The sequence below is a fragment of the Eutrigla gurnardus genome, assembly GCF_963514095.1.
Source record: "Eutrigla gurnardus genome assembly, chromosome: 19".
Lineage (NCBI taxonomy): Eukaryota > Metazoa > Chordata > Actinopteri > Perciformes > Triglidae > Eutrigla > Eutrigla gurnardus.
In genome coordinates this window covers 6,745,455-6,766,353 of record NC_139930.1, presented here as the reverse complement: position 1 = coordinate 6,766,353, position 20,899 = coordinate 6,745,455, and the positions used below count along the sequence as shown (strand labels likewise).

Below are 20,899 nucleotides of genomic sequence, written 5' to 3'. Positions count from 1 at the left end.
CCTCCCACCTACCCTGATGGCTATGACACTATTGATCGGCGGCGAAAGAAAAAGATAAGGGACACAGGAGGGTTGCTCAGTAAACAGGCAGACAAAATGACAGAAGAGGCTTTTCCTTCTGACCTTGCACTGCTCCGTGAGAAGAGAGGGGAGCTGTTTATGCGGCAGGTAGTTGAGATGCAGAGAGAGGAGGACCGTATGACACCATGCCTTAGGCCATACCAGAATGGGCTTCTTTACAAGACAAGGATGTGGGCAAAAAATGAGCTGGACAACACTTTGGAGAATTATGTGGCATACAAAAAAGAACAAGATGCTAGAATGAGGGCACGGTTCGACTTTGATTTAGAGAACTCTGAGGATATGCAGTACTCCATAGGAGCAGAGGAAGATGTTGATGACACTGACTTTGTAGCAGAAGATTTTCACCAAGATGACACAAGACATTACAAAGACAGATATTCCTTTTCCTATCACATAGAAAACGCTCAGGGTCCCCAAGAAAAGAAGTGTGGAAAAGCTAAACTTGGAGGATGGGCTCCAGAGGCAATGCTCTCTCCTGTAGAGGAACCAAGTGATGAATATGTAGATCCCATGGATGAGCTCCAGTGTCTAGTTGAAACAGTTTCTGAATACCTTGCCGAAAAAGAGGAGGAAATAAGCAAGTATGGTTCCCTTCCTAAATCAAGCAAATCCAGATTATCATCTCTGGGTAGCTATAGAACCGATTCTTTTAGCGAAGACCAAAATAGTTCATCCAAGGATCCTAGAGAAGAAACCCAATCACGCACCCCTTCTGATCAGGGCGTGTCAGGAGTGAAAAGTGCCATGAGCTCATTGTTTAGTTCTCTAACCGACAGAGTTGGAGGAGGCCCCAAACAGCCTGTCCCGTCTCCACAAGCACCATCTACACAACCCTCCAACCAATCTGGACTAACAAAACTGCTGTCCTTTATTCCTAAATCAAATAGCTCAGCTCCCGTGGCTATTGTATCTCCAGTAGAAAGTTGCCATGAAAAATCATTAAATTGTTTGCCTTCTCAGCCACCACATGATGCCAAGACACAAATCCATAATCAAGAAACAAAAGCTCCCACAAGGAATCAGACTCAAAAAAGTACAATTGAACATATACCCAAGTTTGTAACCAGACCTCAAAGTGCTCCAGGAAATTCAGTCTTGGGGAAATTGAATCCCTTAAAGCTTTTTTCAGCAGGGGATGATGGAACCTCAGCTGAACAGGCACCAGAGTCAACATATTTGCAAGGCCATACACAATGGGATGAGAAAGGCGCTGGTCAAGTTAAACAATCAATGATAGCCGAGGGAGATAGGAAATCAGAAAAATTAAGAATTTCCTCGCAAGAGAAACATTTGGAACAGAAACAGGATGAAAATATACATGCCAGACAAAATCCGATTAATTACAAACAAGAAAATGTGCCTATTCCAACAAAGCCGACTGACCAAACACAATCAAGAAACACTGGATTTTTTAGCCCATTCAAGAAGTCGTTGGGTTCATTGATCATACCTGCTTTCCCCAGTCCACCTCATGGAGCTCCACCTGTGGCAGTTTATCCAGTGTTTAGATCCACAGAGGATCCCCGACTACAGAAACCAATGGAGGACCCATCATGGAGCAGTAAAATTAAACTGCCTTTCCTCTCCTCTGAAAACGTCTCTACCCAGGAATGTCCCAAATCAGAAGGAGGCATTTTGACTGGTTTTTTAAAATTTGCCTCCAGTGAAGATGTTCATACCTCCATGAACACACAGAATCCTGTGCAGTCATATGCTGTTTCAACTTCGACAACCTCCACCGACCTTACACAGAATTCTAGTGTGCCCCAGGAAAACACTGAGAAAGGATGGTTTTCCAGCATATTTAATCCTACCTCTGCACCCTCTGGTTCAAGCCAGACTTTTACTAGTAATCAGCAATGTCAGAACAACAGTGTGCCATCTGGCTCACATGGACAACACATATCAAATCAGAAACCAACCGCAGCTCCTCATGGAATGCAGCATCAAGCTCCCAGTCCACCTGAATCACAGCATTTTATGACAGGTCATGCCTCAACTGAGAACACCTCTCATACGAGCTCTAATCAACCCAAACAAGGAGGACTGCTATCTGGACTTCTTAAATTTGGCTCTACCAGTGACCTATCTAGCAATTTGCCACAGCAGGCTTCCCACAACAATCAACCACCCAGGAGCAGTAATCCCCCACAGTTTCATAATCAGCCTCCCCCACAACACAGTTCTGCATTACCACGAATTGGGGGCCTTGTCTCAGGGCTATTGAAGTTTGCATCAACAGAAAATGTAACACAAAATGTACTGCCTTCTGAAGCGGAAAAGCAAGCGAACATTCCTGGAAATGACTCCTGTCAGCAACAGACTCCAGATGAAACTCAGTCTCAACAAAGGGGACTGTTGTCTGGCTTGCTTAAATTTGCATCCTCTGAGAATGTTTCAAGCAGCCAAACAGTTCAGCACCAACAAAGCAATGCGCAACATAATCAACAGGGTTTCAACCAACAGAATACTCACGGTCCAAACCAAGGGCCTAATCTCAGGAATAGAACATCAACTCAGCAAGTTGTCCCGCAGGAAACAAGTAAACCAGGCTTTATTCGACAACAAACGGTTCCACTCCAGCGACCACCATCCCAGCAAAGTGGTATTTTTTCAGGTCTTTTTAAATTTGCTTCAGCAGACAATATAAAGGCACAGCCGCAGCCATCAGCTCAACAGCATGGAATTGTGCAAAGTAAATCCAGCCATGAGCAAACAAGGGCAAGGAATATACCAATTTCCAACCAAAATCAATCACAAAATAGCTCAACACAAAAAAACACTCAAGCAAGCGGTCTGCTTTCTGGGCTATTCAAATCCTCCTCAGAAAATATAACTCAACAGCCGCAGCCCAAGATTATCCATGAGACACAACAACAAGTGCCAAGCAGCCAGACTGGGGAAACAAAGGGGGAGACAGCAAGTCAATCTGGAGTGCTCTCAGGGTTGTTTAACAAGTTAACAAAATCATCTGAAAACATTGACACAACCTGCCAGACATCAACAGGACAATCACTGAATCAGAAAGCCATTTATTCTACAGTCACAATAAAGCCCCCAATGCAAACACATTTACACTCTAATCTAACACAACAACTATCACAAGAACATGCAGAGAAAGAGAAGAGGATTCCACGACCTGCCCAACAAGGGTTTTTATCTGGACTGTTTAGCAAAAATGTAACTGAGGACCCTTGTACTCCTAAACAAGTAGAAATGCCCAGTCAGATTACCGAACAACAGATACCCTCAAATACGTGTTCAGAGCTACATTCAGGTGTATTAAAAAGTGCTTACTCAGACTTGGGAAGAGACAGCTGCCAAAGAGTTTTTCAAGATTCTCCCAATCCAGGACAAAGCAGACACGCTTTAATCAATGCACCTGCCTCAATTGATACTGAAAGTTTAGACTTAAGAACATCTGCGACTTTTGCAAGATCTCTTCAGAGTCAGGCAACATACTCCTCAATTAGCGCAGGTAATATATCTCAGTTATATTATTCTGGCTCACTTCAGTCAGTTCACCCTATGGCTTATAGTACAGGAAATATTCATTCTCTTTGGCAAAGCCATACACCTTCCTCAGTAATGAACATGCAGCCGTATTTTGCCAGAAGTACTTCCTCTTTGCATGAAGCAACAGGGCAGAATCTTTACCAAGGTCAGTTGTCCCCTTATGGAACAAGTCCCTCTTATGATGAAAACCAGTGGATTCGTGAAAGTGCGCTCTGGCAGCAGTTTCAGAATGAGTCACTGAATTATCAATTCCAGGGAGAGGACCAAGTGTATGGAAAGAGCTGTGAAGACGTGTCATTACAGGCATCCGCTCTTCCATACAGCTCCTCAAACACATATCAGCAATTTAACTCCTCCACGCCATGGCAAGGTGTTGTTTGTCAAGAGCAAATTCAAGCATATCTGCCTGAGGGACATATGAATGATAAACCATATCCCAAGAGGAAATTATGGAACAGCCACGAAGACTTGGGAAATATAGAATATTCATCTCATGAGGAAGGCGCTTTGAACTTATCTAATAAGCAAAGTGATGCACAGTTTGGGAAATGGCACTCGTTTAGTGATGGCAGCACTTACAGCTTGAATGGGGTTTCATATCATGAAGGTTATTATGAGGAGACAGTACCAAGCTTATCTTTTTCAGCAAACTGGCAATATGGAATGGATAATGCAGTACTTCAAAATGTTCATACTGATGGCATGTTCCATAAGAATCAGTTTAATTTGAATAGACCAATGGATTCAAACTTTTTCCCAAGTGTCAAAACTGAGAGGGAAGACTCCCTCTACCTCGAAGACACTGAGTGGTATCAGCAATGGCTTGCACTTTTGGAGCAAGGAATGTGGTGGCCAGCAGAAGATGGTGACTGTGGCTACTTTGTTTACACCGATCATGAGTATATTTATGCCTTGCTTACAGATGCAGCAGGTGAATATGTGTATGCCTGTACCCCTGAAGGTGAGTCTTGGGCAAATGCACAGAAATTAGATGGTTTTCCCAGTGCTTGGCTACACAGTGAAATGGTTTGCGTTTGTGGCTTTAAAATTCCACTTTACAATGAGGATGAGCTTCTTTGGCTACCTGGTCAAGACAACGGTGATTCTCAACTTCTTAATGCCCCTTTAGATTTGTCTGCTGCCTATAGAAAGGGAAATCAAATTATGAATTTAAACCTAGAGCAGTTCTCTCAAATGTTTGAAAATTCATTTCTGTCACAAGGGCATCAAAGTGTAGATTTTACATCTTACAGATTAAACAAAGTCAGGATGGATCCAAGCCCACATAATTACATCCATGAAGAACAATGCAAAGATATAATTGACCTTTCCTGTCGAAATAAAGACCACAACAGCCCTTATTGGAACAACCAGGAAATGAAGACATTTCTTGCTCAAAAGGTAGCCGTTTCACTGAACTCTACTCCAACTGCAAATGGCAATCAGCAGCTGCTTCACAACTGTTACCAGCCTTGCCAACGGCGGCGTTCATCCACTGGGGTTACAGTGAAGCATGTGGATGATGTCTCAGAGAAGGAATGGAGGGACAGAGTGTCTCCAGGAGAAGAACAACCTAATCGTCAAGTCAAAAAGTTTTCTTCCCTCATATCATCTTTTGTTGGCAAAACATCAGCGGTGGAGTTAAACAAATCTAACATATCCTCCTGTGATAAACTTACTGATTCACATTCAAAGAACATTATTACATCAGGTTTCCAAAGTCTGAAGTCAAAGATCATCAAAGAGGAATCAACTGCTGCTGTGACTCAGCCAGATTTAGTTGTTAAACAACAAATAGAGAGGCCACCTATCTCACAGAGAAGAATTTTGCCCACAGTACAAACAACTCAAGTGACTCAACCCTCAATTCAATCACAAACCGCTTCACAGAAACCTAGACTTTCACGTCAGACCACCATGGTACAACAAGCAACCCCACAAACACAGCCCAATGTCACAGTGCCTTTAGGTTCAAATGAATCTCTTATTAAACCTGAACAACTTCCAGCTGGTAAACCAGTGAATGTACCAGTGGAGAAACCATCTGAACAACAACAGGCAGGGTTAATGAACTTTCTGAAATCTGCTGTGGGAATAGAGGAACCGATGCCAGACCCCCAAAAATCATCTCAAACTTCTCCCAAGGAGCAGAGCAAAACTGGCAGCACTGCTTCGTTACCAGACACTGCATCTACAAATTCAGAGGCTTCAGGAGTCTCAAATCTCTTTGGATCAATTAGCAGCCTGTTTACCACTGAGCCCGCTCCACAACAGAAGCAACAAAGGAAACCTAGTGTTACAGAGGCTTCGCTGACATCAGCACCTAGACCTAAGGGTATACAGAGACAACGAACAATGGACCAAAGTGGTACCTCACAGCCTATGCGGAGCCAACCCCCAAACAAAAGTATATCCCAAACATTTTCTCCCAGTTCCTCCACAGGCACTGCTACAACCCGATCAGAAACTATGCCACCTACAGGACAGACAAAACAAGAAGAAGGATCTAAACCATCTGGTGGACTGTTTGGATTTTCAATTGGAGAAATGCTGGCAGGAACAACAGCAGCTGCCCCTTCTGGGCCCACACCTCAATCGTCTACATCAGCTACAGCTCCACAAGAAGCATCACTCGGTAAAAGTATATTATCATTATTTAGTGGACCAGAGCCTCAGCAGGCTGCACCTAAAACAGGGCCCTTGACTCAAGCACATCCACCAAGTGCAGCCCCACAACCCCCTCAACAGGAATCACTTGGTAAAAGTTTATTATCGATGTTTGGAGGATCAAGTCCTCCTCAGCCTCCCCCTCAATCCAAGCCTGCTGCTGAGGTACCACGACAGGGAACTGCCCCTCCTAAAGAAACCCCAAGTACAGGGTTCCTTTCGATGTTTGGTGGGCCCAGTAATCAACAAGCCCAAACAGGATCTCTTCTTGGGGGAATTCTGCCTGGGTCAACAAGTTCAACTGAAAGCCCAATGAAGGGACTGTTTTCAATGTTTAGCGATCCCAGTCCTCCACAACCTCAGCCAACAACATCATCAAATCAACAAAGAGTAGACCAGTCACAAACTCAACTACAAGAGGGACCTCAGACACAGTCTAAGCCACAAGCACAGCCACAAGCACAAGGGCAGCCAGCTACCTCTGTTCTTGGGGGACTATTCAGTGGCTTGTCTACCTCGAGTGAAAGTCCAAGACAAGCTTTGTTCTCCATGTTTAGTGGCCCCAGTACTCCTCAGACACCAGGAACTGGTGGAAGTGCACATGTGTCTACTCCCCCAGCAACTACAGCACCCAAAGAACCTACAAAGAGTATACTTTCTGTTTTTAATGATGTTGTGTCACCTCCACAACAAACTCCTAGTTCATCATCTGCTATTGTTATTGATGCTAAAATGCCATCAACAGCACAAGGTTCTTCCCAAATTCCATCTGTTTCCAGTAGCCATGTCCCACAAGCATCAGCTACCACTGAAATATCAAGTGACGTGCATGTTAGCCCATCCACTTGTCCTACTGTAGATACTACACAAGATGCCACAATTAAAGGCACTGATATTCCATCTGTGGAGCCAAATTCAGAATTTGTCACAGTGCAAACAAAAACAAGAACAGAAGGTGCACCCCAAGACCCTGCTCCCTCTAAAGAACCACCAGCTTCGGGCCTTCTGTCTATGATCAGTGGACCAGGACCACAAGCTTCATCCTCATATGGAGGATTCATTTCAGAAAGTCTAGGAAAAGGTTTGCCGTCATTATTTTCTAGCCCCAGCCCTGAACCTAGCCAGACAGGTCCTCCACCTACAGGGTCTGCACCTGAATCATCAGTCCCCAAGGACACACCAGTCAAAGGTTTGTTCTCTCTATTTGGAGGTTCTACCCCTCAGCCTTCTTCTCAGCCTGGAAGTTCTCTATTAGGGGCAGTGTTTGGAGGCTCTTCACCCCAATCGACGGCGTCTCCAACTGGGGGGTCATTACTTGGTGGTTTATTTGGGTCTCCTCCTCAGGCTGCTCCTGAAGTTGGTCCCACAAAGACTGGAGTGTCTCCTCCTTCAACAGCAGGCCCACAGTCAGGAGCATCCTTACTTGGAAGCTTATTTGGTGGATCTGCTCCCCAGGCGGCTGGATCTCAGACTCCAGGGTCTATTTTGGGTGGGATTTTTGGAGGATCAGTAGCTTCAACAACTGCACCTCAGACAAGTGGGTCCTTTGGTGGGTTCTTTGGTGGGGCTGATAACAAAACACAAGCACCCCTAAATAGTAGCTCTATATTTGGAGCTATTTTGGGAGGATCATCTTCTCAAACAGCTACTGCACAGACTGGTACAATCCCTCTGGATGGCACTTTATCTGAAGCCCCAGCTCCTAATAAGGTACCTGATAAAAGTGTACTTTCTATGCTTGGAGGATCTGTTTCCCCCACAACAAACACTACAACAACTACATCAAAATCTGATGATGACAAAAAAACAACTACAGCTCTTACCGACATGATTTCGGTGCCAAAACCCAGTGATGATAATAAAACTGCTATGGCTGGTCCTGAATTGTATGTAATTGATTCTGGAACCAAAGGTAAAGAGCAGGCAGAAACACAACAGCAACCTGACAGTACAGTCCAGTGTCTTGAGGCAAGCTTGCCCAAAACTGATGACAATGTCATAGAAGAAGTTCATTGCCCAGATGCTATAATGCCACCTACTTTAGCAAATGATATTCAGTCTAAAGAATCTGAAATATCTGCACAAGCTCAACTTGCAACTCCAGAACTTGTGAGTGGCACTTCAACTCAAGTTACAATACCACCTAGAGTAGAAGAGGGAACAGCAGCCACTCAGTCAGCAAGTACTGTAGTCCAGGGACAGCAAAAGCCTCCAGAGCCTGAGAAATCTATTGGTGACTCAGCAGCAGATACAGTTACAGGCTTTATGTCATCCCTTTTCAAACCAACAGTTACCCCGGCAGCCCAAGCTGCTACTGGTCAGAGTGGAGCATCACTTTTAGGAGGTATTTTTGGTGGCTCCAGTACTGAGACAGCAGCTCCCCAGACTGGGGGATCATTACTGGGAGGTCTATTCAAGGGGTCTGCTCCCATGTCTGGCCCTCAAACCACTGCCCCCAACACTGGAGGGTCAATATTAGGTGGGATGTTTGGAGGAGGATCCCCTGCCAAATCTGCAGGTCCACAGACTGGTGGATCATTACTGGGTGGGATGTTTGGAGGATCTGCAGCAACAGCACAGCCTGGCAGTTCTTTACTTGGAGGAATGTTTGGAGGAGTCACTGCTCAGACTGGAGGATCACAGACTGGAGCCTCAATACTTGGGGGCCTAGGTGGATCTTTATTTGGGGGTATGGGCCAACCACCTAAACCATCTGAACAAATGCCATCTGAGCCCAAGCCAATGCCTGGCACTGCTCCACAGTCACAGATTAAGAATACACGTGTGCCATCAAAGGTGTCTCTTTCTGAAACTGAGAGCAGCACAAATAAAAAAGAGGACTCAACCCTACCTGATAATGATCAAGTAAACTTCGTCAGCCTAACAAGGTGTAGTGCTATGACATCTGAGGCACCTTGTCCAGAAAACTCTGATGTCACAAATGCTTCAACATCGGATCTCAGCCATCATGTAGGAAACACTAAAATAGAGACACCAGCTGTTGAGGGAGAGATTATAAATGAGAAGCCCATGGTCATTAAAGGGGACCCTGAGATTAGAGAAAGCGACAAATCAATCCCACCTGAGACTAAGGAACCAGATACAAATATAGTGCCTCCAGTTAATCAGTTGCCCAACAATTCAGAGCCACCTCAAGCTAAATCTCTGTTTGGATTCATATCGACACAGAGTGATGCAGGAAAATCTCTTGGTTCACTGTTTTCACCAACAGTGTCATCAGGTGCTCCATCGACACCTCAAACAGAAGGAGTGAGCGGTCTATTTTCAGGATTAAAAACTCTGTCTGGAGGGTTATTTCAAGAGGAAAAAACTGGAAAACAGGGGCCAACAACCACTTCATTATTTGGGACAACAATAGGTTTTCCTTGGCAGGCTGAGCCACCCAAGCCACAAGCTGTCCCAGTTGTAACACCTACAACCAAAACTAACAACAAGCCAACAAGTGGTGAAACGCATACTGTACAAAAGGTTGCAACATCAGATGCCCAAAAAACTGAATCGGTAGGTTCCACAGATGACATAGCAACCCCCCAGATTTGCATCTCCAATCCTGAAGTAGATCCTTCAGCACCCCTGACCCCAAAGGAGAAGGAAGGGCTTGTAGAAACATACCCCTCTGCAGGTCCTACCTCTGGAGTGCAGCTGGACAACCAGTCCAAGAAGGATCTATTGAATTCAAAAAGGCTAGTAAAAGCATAATAAATGGCATCCCCACTCACCATTTATGATGCATTGATATTTTGAAAAAAAAAAAAATGTATTCCCTGTTCAGCTCTGCAATCCATCCTCACTAGTTTAATTTCATATTTAGCTTGAGCATATATATATATAAAAAATATATATATATATATATATATATATATATATATATATATATATATATATATGTGTGTCCAGAACAGTGTGTGTATTGTGTGTGTATTCTTTGATGTGTAATTTGTGTGTACCATACTTATTATTTAAAAACAGAATTCCAAAACAAAATTTACATATTTATAAATGTATGGGCAATTCACAAGATCATTTTATAGTAATAATTCATTCATTCATTAAAGACACTATTTGTTGTGCTACTCCTTTGAGACTTAATACTTTGTCTCAAATGATATTCATTGGATTGCGGTTCTCATAGTTCTGCACTCCACAGATCAGTTACTAATATCCTCGGCGACAATTACCTTTTCCTATAGTTTATGAAGAGACATATCCACTCAAATATAACCACGATTGCCTGCTACATTATAATAATGTAAATGTATTGTGAGTGTGGAATTCTGATGTTTTTTTATATGGTGAAAATAGCTTTACAGTTATCTTTTAAGAGATGAAACTCACATTCTGCCACTAAAAATGAAAAAGGTTATGAAATGACACTTTATAAAAGGTTGAATCAGCCCCTCATCTCCATAAATGTACTCACCATCATACAACATACACATGTTCAGTCTTGTGGACAGTTGAAAGAAACACTTCTTTCAATAAAATATGCAGATGTAGGTGTGCGCAGAAATATAGTCTTAGTAAGAACTAGCAGGAAGTAGGGATTTTATACCTCACACTGCAAAAGGGAGCATACTCTTATGCATGTCATTTGAATATGCATGTCATTTGAATTTGAAAATGCACATTTTTTTTAAATTATTTTTAAACATACAACTGTCTCCCTGCAAGGTTTGGTATCTTTTTAGGGCATAATGGGGTGTGTGTAGATAATTACAGCCTAAAAGTGATTAATTGTGTTGATTGTTTTTTATATAACAATACCCTATTTCAGCTAAAGAAGCCATATGCACCACAATCTAATTCAGAAATAGTCTTTTACCCAGTTGTGATCTCAAAAAAAAGTGTTCTGACAATTGAATATTTTCCTTACTCTTCTCTCACCATTATAGTCCAGTGGAAAGTAGTCGCTTTGGGTCATCAGGAAATCTGAGCCAGACCAGCTCTCAGCTTAGTGAGACTGGCCAGGAGAGCACTGGAGGGTCAGAATTGGAAGAGTCCTTCCACTCCTACCACAGTACCAGCTTTCATCCCTCCAACAACGGGCAACCACGCACCAATGGCCATCCTCCCACCAATGGACATTCTGCTATCGGTGAGCAGCAGATAAATAGGGTGTCCCCTGAAGTAGGACAGGGCCTGAGAAAGGATACTCCAGCCGAGCGGGGTTCCACTAAACTTCGAAGGTATGTTTTTTGCTCAGAATTTAACTCTATTATAATGAAGATGCATGGGAACTCAGATCGTGTCTATCTCTTTCTCCCATTCTTTACTGTAACCTAGGTTTCATGATGATGGACCGCCATTACCGTTTTCCCCATCCAGAGTTCGTTGGTTGAAGGCCATCAATAAAGTCAGGGTTCAGCTCCGGGAGGTAAGCAGTGTTTTTCTGCAGTTCCTAAGGCTGGGTTTGAAAGTTTCAATATTGATTCTGATACCGATACCTTGAATTTGATACTTTTTTCAATACTTTGTGTGGAAGAAAACAGCCTAATTCATATGACTACAGCAAATGTCTCTACTATGTATAAAATAGTTTCTTTATGTAAACATTCTGTGCTCTTTATATAACAGTTCATAATGTTGACAGTCTGTCATTGGGAATGACAAGAGGTATTATAGTTCATTGCAAAACTAACATGTTGGCAACATCGAAAGATATGAATTAAACACTCATTCTACCACCCCATCAAACTTAAGATATGTATCAGTTGCTTTTCCAAATATTTATTATCAGTCACTATTCAAAATCCATGGTTACACACATTCTTGGGAACTCTGGAGTACACCAATACCTTTGATAGCCTCTGGGTAGCAACAGTGGAACTACTTGGGATTCAGCACCTCATCAAAGGCATCCCACAAATAATAGTGAGTATATTTAGTACACCCACCTTATTTTCTGCCAACATGGTATTTTAATTGCAGCAGACTTGGAGATGGACGGCATAACTTTGCAACACATGTAGCTTGGTGCCTAAACAACAAATGCATCACCAAATAGTTGAATAATTCGGCCCAGCCCAGTGATACTGCCCAGATTTTAAGTAATAACACATTTGTGTGTCTGCCTTCTCTCCTTCTCAGTCTCCATTGGTTATTGTATCTCTTTACATGGTGCTATGATTGTGTTGCTTACGTATACTGTTTTGACTTTGGTCCATCACTCATTGCTTCAGGGACATATCGTTTGCATTTATAATGGCAGACCTCCAGATGTTCCACTGTGAAGGATGACTACAGTGTTTTTATGACTTGCGATAAACAAATATTGAAGTGTGCATATTGGCTATACAGTTCTTATTTCTTTCTGCTTTAATAGGTACATTACTAACATAGACCCCAAACAGCGAATAATCCTGTTATGTTGTTTGGGTTATAAAATAAGATGCAAGTTGTGTTCTCCAGAGAAGTAGGCTGTCTGTATGGGGCGAGTGGAGCGGATGCCATTTTTGTTATAAAAAGGACCGGTCCAGTTCCGCTCACACCCCGAATTTGTGTGTGTCCCACCACTGATCGGAATTAGGTCTGTAACATCAGTTTGTCCCACCCTCTATAGCCATTCTGTGTCTGATTTGTTATTATTCATTAAATTGTTGTATTTTATCAGATGCAAAAAAACAAACAAGGTTCTTTATTTATCACATGCACAGAGATGCAACGTAAAACATGATAACAACAAAAACATGATATCGGCATCATACCCATATCGGTCTACCACTAATTTGTACAACAGGGAAGGTTGTACTGCTAGATATGAGGGGATGTGACAATTCCATTGTCAACGGTGTTTTTACCTTAATTATTTCCCTTTTGTTTATACTGTATTGAGTAACAGATAATACTTTGTACCACTGGGAGCCCCTCGTTTTTCGGAAAAATTCACTTTCACAAATTAACAATTGGAATTTGGTGTCAGATGCCATGCAGCCTCAAGTTGAACCAATACCACTCTGGAGAATTTGTATCCAGCGCATGTTACCATATGTTAATCGGGATCTTTAGAGGCTGGTCACAATGAAAACACCAGAGTCGCTCAGCCCTGACTGGAGTTCATCCCTTTGATTAAGCTTTTTATGGCACTGCAGTAAAGGAGTAGCTCATATAGAACCTCGATCGGCTCCATTATAATGATTGGTTTGCATGGAGTGGTTGAGACTAATGTATACTGTAAATGGTGGCTGATTGAAGAACTAGCAAGGTGAAATATGTACCATTATTACTGGACAAGGGAAACACTTAGGCCACACGTCTAAATGCTGAAAACATTATTATGAATTAGAATTGGTTGTTAATCTGTCCACCAGCATAACAGTGACCAGAATAATAAGAGTGGAAGACATCCTCGCATGCATGTTCACATTCAGAGAACAGAATGAGATGTCTGGCATATTTACATTTTACCCAAAAAATGTTGAGCAGGAAGTGAGCCTGGCTGCAAGATCCATTCCCTCTATCTGTTTCAATACACATATTTGATATGAAGGAGCTGATATCTTTGAATAGAAATTCCTTCCTCTTTAAAAAATGTGCATTAACAAGCTAAAAGTATGCAAGGAAATCCCAGTGTGCAGTGAACCAATGGCACTGATATGTTTATCCTTTTTTATGAATAGAAAGAGAATAATCATGAATATCAGCAGCGGGCAGATGTGAAAACGCAGAAAAAGAGTAAATGTGACTGAGAGCTGGCAGTCTCACAGCCTCAGATTAGCTTTGTGCTGGAATGTATCGCCAGAGGACAGGAGGAGAGAGAGAGTGGAGAAAGCATGCGAGAGGGTGGGAGCTGGGAGGGGAGTAGCGATGGCTACTTAACCGAGAGTGAACTGCTGTGTGATCGTGGTTTGTCGCACTTGCCGTTCCAGTGGTAGAAGTAAGGGATTCGGCACTTCCGCTTCTCCATCAGAAGATTTGCTGGTTTGATTGAGGCACCACTTTGAAATACACACCTGGGGATACAGTTTGATGAAATACAGCAAAGTTACCATCACTGATTTGCTGAGCGACATTCCCATTCAGATTGAATGGATCTTGCAAGATGATATCTACAGGTTGTTCTTAATTATCATTTTTTCCGATAAGGTAAGGCTTACAATTATTTATATATATTATTATTATTATTATTGTCCTTTTAAGCTCTTGTTATCAAGTTTGTGTAGACTTTGATTAAATAATACACAGTATTGCATGTTTGCATGAAACTTCTGTTTGGCTAATGTACAAAGAAAAGTTTATTAGCGCTTTTACAGAAATAACAGAATTTCAGCTTTGTTCGGTAGTTATGTGATGTCTTTTATTATTCAGGCCACAGACCATTTAGAGAGAAAAGAGATTAGTATTACTATGACTGTACTTAAAAATGGGCCTGACCCAGACAGCCAACTAATACATCACTGTTAAAGAGCACCCATAGTAGGTCATGGCTGTCTGTAAAAAGAGCCAGCGGCCCTCACAAGTGAAGCTACATGTTTTTATTTATTCAGAATTTGACAGGTAATGACAATATGTATCCATGATATTTCAATCTGATCATCAGATATGCTCATCATCTTAATTTCTCAGTTCGAAGCTCAAGTGCTTATTGCAGAACTCCAGTACAAAGGAGGGGTTACGTAGTTAGCAGGTATCTTAATGGTATAGGGGATCCACCTAGCAAAATGAAAACTATTATTGTATATCATATTATGTTATGGAATAAATGTGCAAAATAATTGTTGTCACTTTGCTAATGTAACAGTGGAGAAAAATCTAGATATAAGCATGCATCTTTCATAATCCATAGTGTGAGACAGTTGACATAGTGCATATATTTTGTTTAAGGCTGTAATTAAAGCCTTTATGTCAGAACATTGTGGACAACTGTAGCCTTGTTTTTAGTTACCGAGATAAGATAAGCACTTTGTGTTATAAATGTCTGTGTCTACACATCATAATAATAATAATAATGAACTTTATTTGTATAGCACCTTTCATACATGAAATGCAGCCCAAGGTGCTTTACAACAAGGAAATGACATGCACCAAGTGCTTTAAACTAAAAAGACACAGAATGAACATAAAAACAGTAATTAAAAAAAAAAGAAGAAGAAAGCTTACAATAAAATACATAACATACATGTTAGAAAATAATTACCATTAATAACCATGTAGGATTTTTTTCAGGTAGGCATTGCTGCTTGATGAAGCACTGGAGCCTGATCATAACCCCTCCCCAACACTTCATAAAAACTAGAGCACACAGCATCACTGGTTCTGCTGGTCAAATGGGAGTTACAACAGTTACTCACCACAGCTTACATTTTGATAGCTCGCAGTAGAGTACTGGCATGCTGGGCCATCAAATAATCTACACATTTTTTACCCTTCATCCGGTCCTTTCAGGGTGTACATTAAAATGTGTGCTCCATGCATGTTCCAGTGAGATGGCCAACATGTCGTATATACTGGAAATGAACATGCAAATCAACCCTCACCCATGATTGAGTCGTTTTTCAGAGACGTCAGCAGAGATTCCCAATAGTTTCAGTGCAGAGGCAGCTTATTTTTTTCATGATTTTTAAACCTAGTTTGATATACTTGCCAGTTTGTTTGAATTAGTCAAATTTGGCTGTGTGCTTAACAACACATTGTCTATGGTATGACAAACTGAGAAGAAAATACTTGTTTTTGCTTTACCCAGTCTTTAAAGTTTGCTTGTGAACAGCAAGTATAAGTATCAAGAAACTACCAGTTTTAAGCAGCAGTATTCATACCAATATCTGTCTATTTTAGGAGCGGTCAGAAGGAATTGGCTATGGCAACAGTACAATTATAAGATTTTCTAAAATTCTGATCTGATTATCAAAATGTTGATGCTCAGTGGACAAAGATGTTATCACTGATCTTTGTCTTATATATACTATGATGAATGGAAGGAGCAAAGACATAGTGTAATTGCAATACTTGTGTTTCATGCAGAAATTAATTTTGACATTTAGTACATTCCTTGATTATGTAATGCCATCAGATAGATTTACGTTTAATTTTTGGGGTATTCAATAATCCCTTTAGTGTATACACTGTAGGCAATGGCTCAGAGCTATCCTATCAAGCCCAGCAGCTGCTATGGGTGTGAAAGAATGATGTGGCTTTAGAGGAAAGAATTGACCTATCATCTAATTAACAAGCTCATTTCCTCAGCATCCTAATTACAGAGATGTAACCAGCTGCATGTTGCTCATTCTGCAAGTTGCAACTTTGATTGAGAGGAGGTCAGTTATAGAAAATGTCTATCCTACTTCTAGACTGTGGACACTGTGACTTCAAATAGCTGCAATAGTAGTAATTAGTAGCCATAATTAATCTACTGTTGAAACATGGGTTCTCAGTTACCACGTTACCAAGTTTTTTTCTCTCATAACTCTGGTCTGTTGGTCATAATAATACAATTCCGGTAAATTCGAAAGAAATGGGATGGTACTATTTATTTGAGTTTGCATTCCACTTTCGTGAGTGTAATTGAAATGAAACACTGGTAGCTATTTTATGATAGACAAATGGCATAGTAGAACTTCCAACCCAGTGAGATTAATCAGATCAGTGCTTGACGTTTCCACTGTTTTGTCAACAAAATAAAACTTTTTTTTTTCATTGTACAGGCATTCAGTCAATTTGAAGTTAAAGATGTTGGCTTACGATTACCCCACCCTGAGGAGGAATAATTGAGGAAGGGATTTGTCGATGTGTGGGGACAGCTGATTAAGAGTGTCAGGGATGTACCCCAGAGGTCACTTCAGTGGACAGGATGAATCCTACAAATCAGAACTACTGCCATGCTCGCCGAAGAGGCAAGACCTGCGGGAAAAAAGTTCCCAGAGCCCCAAAGTGGGGCGCAGCCTGTGCAGAAAGCTGCAGAAGTGCCTACAGGGATCAGATGACAACTCCCTTCATAAGCTGTTGTCATCAGTGGAGACTACCTGCACTAAAGCTGACCACAGCAGTTCTATTTGTCGGGATAGTATTGGGCTCGTGGAGGATACTCTACCCAGGATTATTGAAAAGATCAGAAATGAGGAAGAGAAATGGGAGGGAGAGGAGGCAGAGCAAGACTCTAGTAACATAGTGGAACATATCCTTAAAGAGCTGAAAGGAATCAACAAGATCCAGGAAGAAATATCTGACTTGAGGCAGTATCTAACATCTGTGCGAGGCTCTGTGGATGAAGTCTCTTGTTGTGTTGATGCAGTACTCAGTGAAATTGGTGAGCTGTACTCCGGTACTTCAGCTGCACCTCAGCCCAGTCCTGTTTCTCAAAAACCTTGCATCAGACGAGGAAGCCTGGGTAGACAGAACGCCATCACATCTCTTCAAGAGAGAGAAATTAGTCCACTCTTAGAGCGCAGAGATTATGGAAAAGGTTCAGGATGTATACCATCTCACAGATCACCTAAACAATGGCATGATGATAGAGTCACTCTCCAATCAGACCAACAAACAGACCCAGAGACCTCAAAGCACAGTCCAAACATGCGCAAACTTGGCCCGACAAAACCTGATCCCAGCTACCTCGACTACCAAAGCACTAGCTCTTTGTCATCATGTCACAGCTCCAATTGTCCAGAAGCAAGCTTGCTCTCTGGTGACACAGAATATGACAGGTGGCCTTCTGTTCATATGCAGCACAGTGTAAGTGAAGAAGGAGGATGGAGTGAGGAGGACATATGCTCTTGTGCAGATGGTGGACAAGAGTTGGAGAATTGTCTTGGTGTTTGGGACAGGTGCGCCACAGAGGAGACACAAAGCAGCACACTGGATAATTCTTCACACAATAGCTCTGAGCATCTCTCATTGCTGTTTGGACACCATTACAACTCTCCCTCGAGTTCCTCCAGCGCGGTGGACTGGAGGCCCCCCAGGCTGCAAACTGAGGAAGAAAACTTGGAGTGCGACTGTTCGGCAAACTGCCCGTACTCGCGTAGTTCTGGTTACCACACCATGGATGCTTGTGCAAATGAAGTGGTTAGTGAGCCCTCCAGGAGTCTGAGTTGCTCCACTGTGCTTTTGACGGACTGTGACGATGGCTGCCTGGAGCTACATTCACTGTGCGATGACTGTCCGTCTTCTGGTGACACTCTCGATATGGGGTCTGCTGACAGTTTGAACAAGGAGTGGACAGATCACAGTATCTCCAGGGAAGAAGCAGGAGAATCACAAGAGTCTTCTGAAATTGATCTTGATAGCGCAGCTGAGACGCCCAATGTTGGTCTTGACATAACTACTTTTAGCAAGGCTGTACTCACTTTCAGGTCAGCTTTGAAAGGTGCTTTGAAAAAGTTGGAAGGATCCACCCTTGAAGGAGTTGAAGTTGTTGGTGGGTCTGAAACATCGCCATCCCTTGTAAGAGGAGCCGGCGAACCCACGGAGGAGCAGAGCAGTACAGACTATACAGAGGGAGAGGTTAGTCTGACTGAGAATCATACCGAGTTTGGCACTCCAAGGGAGGAGAGTGAGGCTTCAGTCTATGTGGATTGTGGTGAGACACATGAGGACAAGTCATGCTCCCTACAAGCATCGCCCCATGAAGCAAGCAACTCTACCTGCACCCCAACTGAATATCACTCCATAGAGATTTCACAGGACAGAGAAGAATGTCCTACTGATGGGGAACTGTCCACACTTGAGTTAACACCAGACTGTTGTACAGCAAGGCAGGACGAGAGTCCACTGGGCCAAGTGGTCAGTACAGAGGAGGTGCGGTTAAGTCCAATTAGGGAAAACCACACTCTTGATGAAGAAAATCTCAAAAAGCCTACGGATGCAAGTCACAGAGAGCGTATAGCTAATTTCCAGCGCATTCTAAGGGAAAAGAGGCAAACCCATTATAGACAATACAAATCTGCTCAGGGGTCCCAAGGGTCCCAAGGGTCCCATGGCTCCCATGGCTCCCATGGCTCCCAAGGGTCTCAGGGATACCAAAGTCAAGATGAGTTCATCCCAGGTATATTTAAGGATTTTTTTTACATTAATTGCTGGCTAGCGCGGTAATGATTGTACAAAAACTACATTACTTAAACCATATAATGAGCTAATGATGTATAGCACTGATGCCTCCTTCTATAGTTCTGTGGCGCTACAATTTGCAGATTATTTGATGAATTAGTTTTCACTAGCTGATATAAGCACACATTATATTTTGTTAATGAGTACATTTAACTTTTTTATGCATTTTTATTGCACAATAAGACAAAAATTTAAGCTCAACTCTAAGTATGTAGCATTATACATGTATCAGTTAGAAACAAAACTTTCTAATTCTTCTGTGTTTTTTTTTTTTTTTTTTTTGCAGAGTGTGGGAGAGAAGATAATCAGGTTACTTGTATAATATAACTCCATATTAAAGCCATAGTTGTTTCTTTGTTGACTTTGATTATTTTGTTATTTTTTTGTCTCCATTACTTGTCTTTGTCAAAAGTTATGCTTGTTTTCACCATATGCAAATGATTCTGTTTATCATCGGGTTGAGATGTAATATTTATTTAAAACTTCTTTTCTGAAAAATACATTTGTCCCATCACTTCAGTTATTCTGTATAATGAATAGTTTATTATTGCTTTTATTCGTGTTGTGGCTTTAGAGTATTTATCCCCTGTTCTAGTGCAGCTGCTTCCCCAGGAGTTTTTCAAACAATATCAAACTGTGAGAGTGAACACCAAATGGATCTCCACTTTCAGCCTCTGTCATCTGAGAGACATATAAACAGACACACATGAAAGATTTTACCTCTGAGGATAAAGTAAAATGACTTGTGTATATTTGTAGCAGCCAGTCACAATGTTGGTGGTTTTGTGAAGTCCTTGCAAATATTGTATCTGCTGCTTCTTAATCATCTGGAGGGTCTCTTAAAGCAGTTTGTGTGCAAACAGAGTGAACTTGCATTTTGACATGTGAAATAGAACTTACTTTGTGGTTGTATATCTGTGTAATGTTGGTCCACCATTGCATTTCACACATATTTTATAATTAAAGAGTAACAACATTTATTTTGATATTTTGATATCTTTGGTCCTGTAACATCAGAGGTGAAACGCAACCAAATGTAACTTTATTCATAAATCCATCTTTACTTATCTCATGCTATACTGTGTCAGATATAATTTGTTATCCTTTGTAAGGCATCAGCCTAAATTGTCACATTTACAATCTTTCAGGTTCGAGATGAAGAGCCCAATGCTAGACAAGCCTGGGTCAAACCAGGGTAAGTCACAAATATATGTAGACGATGTTTTGGTCATTTCAATTAATAATAATAAGTAGAACTAAATTAGCATTTTAAAACGATTGTGACTTTGATCATTTGGCCATTGTGATTACAGTGAAAATGTCCTGCCGTGCGCCACAGTATTTTGCTGCATGAAAGTTTGTATTCACTTTTATTCTGTTGCTGTGCATAGTGGCGGATCTGGTCTGTATGGGATTGACAGCATGCCAGACTTGCGTAAAAAGAAGCCCATCCCCTTGGTCAGCGATGTGGTCAGTATGAACTTGTAATTTCTTCACTGTGTATTCTGTATGTCATATGTCATCCTGTTTGTATTGTACTGTGTTCTTTCTTTCTGAGTACCCACCGCAGACT

The 20,899-nt window shown here is 41.8% G+C and overlaps 2 protein-coding genes across 3 annotated transcripts in view; both read left to right on the top strand.

The window, feature by feature from the left end:
- Positions 1-20,899, top strand: part of LOC311029740 (protein unc-13 homolog B-like) — a 67,708-nt gene that overhangs the window by 24,189 nt on the left and 22,620 nt on the right. For both annotated transcript variants that reach the window (XM_084035032.1, XM_084035033.1), the window contains 4 exons: positions 11,181-11,474; positions 11,572-11,662; positions 20,475-20,521; positions 20,718-20,796. In XM_084035032.1, the coding sequence (XP_083891158.1) occupies positions 11,181-11,474; positions 11,572-11,662; positions 20,475-20,521; positions 20,718-20,796 (511 nt within the window). The remainder of the gene's footprint in view (positions 1-11,180; positions 11,475-11,571; positions 11,663-20,474; positions 20,522-20,717; positions 20,797-20,899) is intronic.
- LOC311029752 (uncharacterized protein) lies at positions 17,041-19,742 on the top strand (the record flags this gene model as incomplete). The annotated part of the gene is made up of 2 exons (XM_084035073.1): positions 17,041-19,264; positions 19,613-19,742. The coding sequence occupies 2 exons, from the start codon at positions 17,041-17,043 to the stop codon at positions 19,651-19,653; spliced, it is 2,265 nt and encodes a 754-aa protein (XP_083891199.1). The 3' UTR covers positions 19,654-19,742.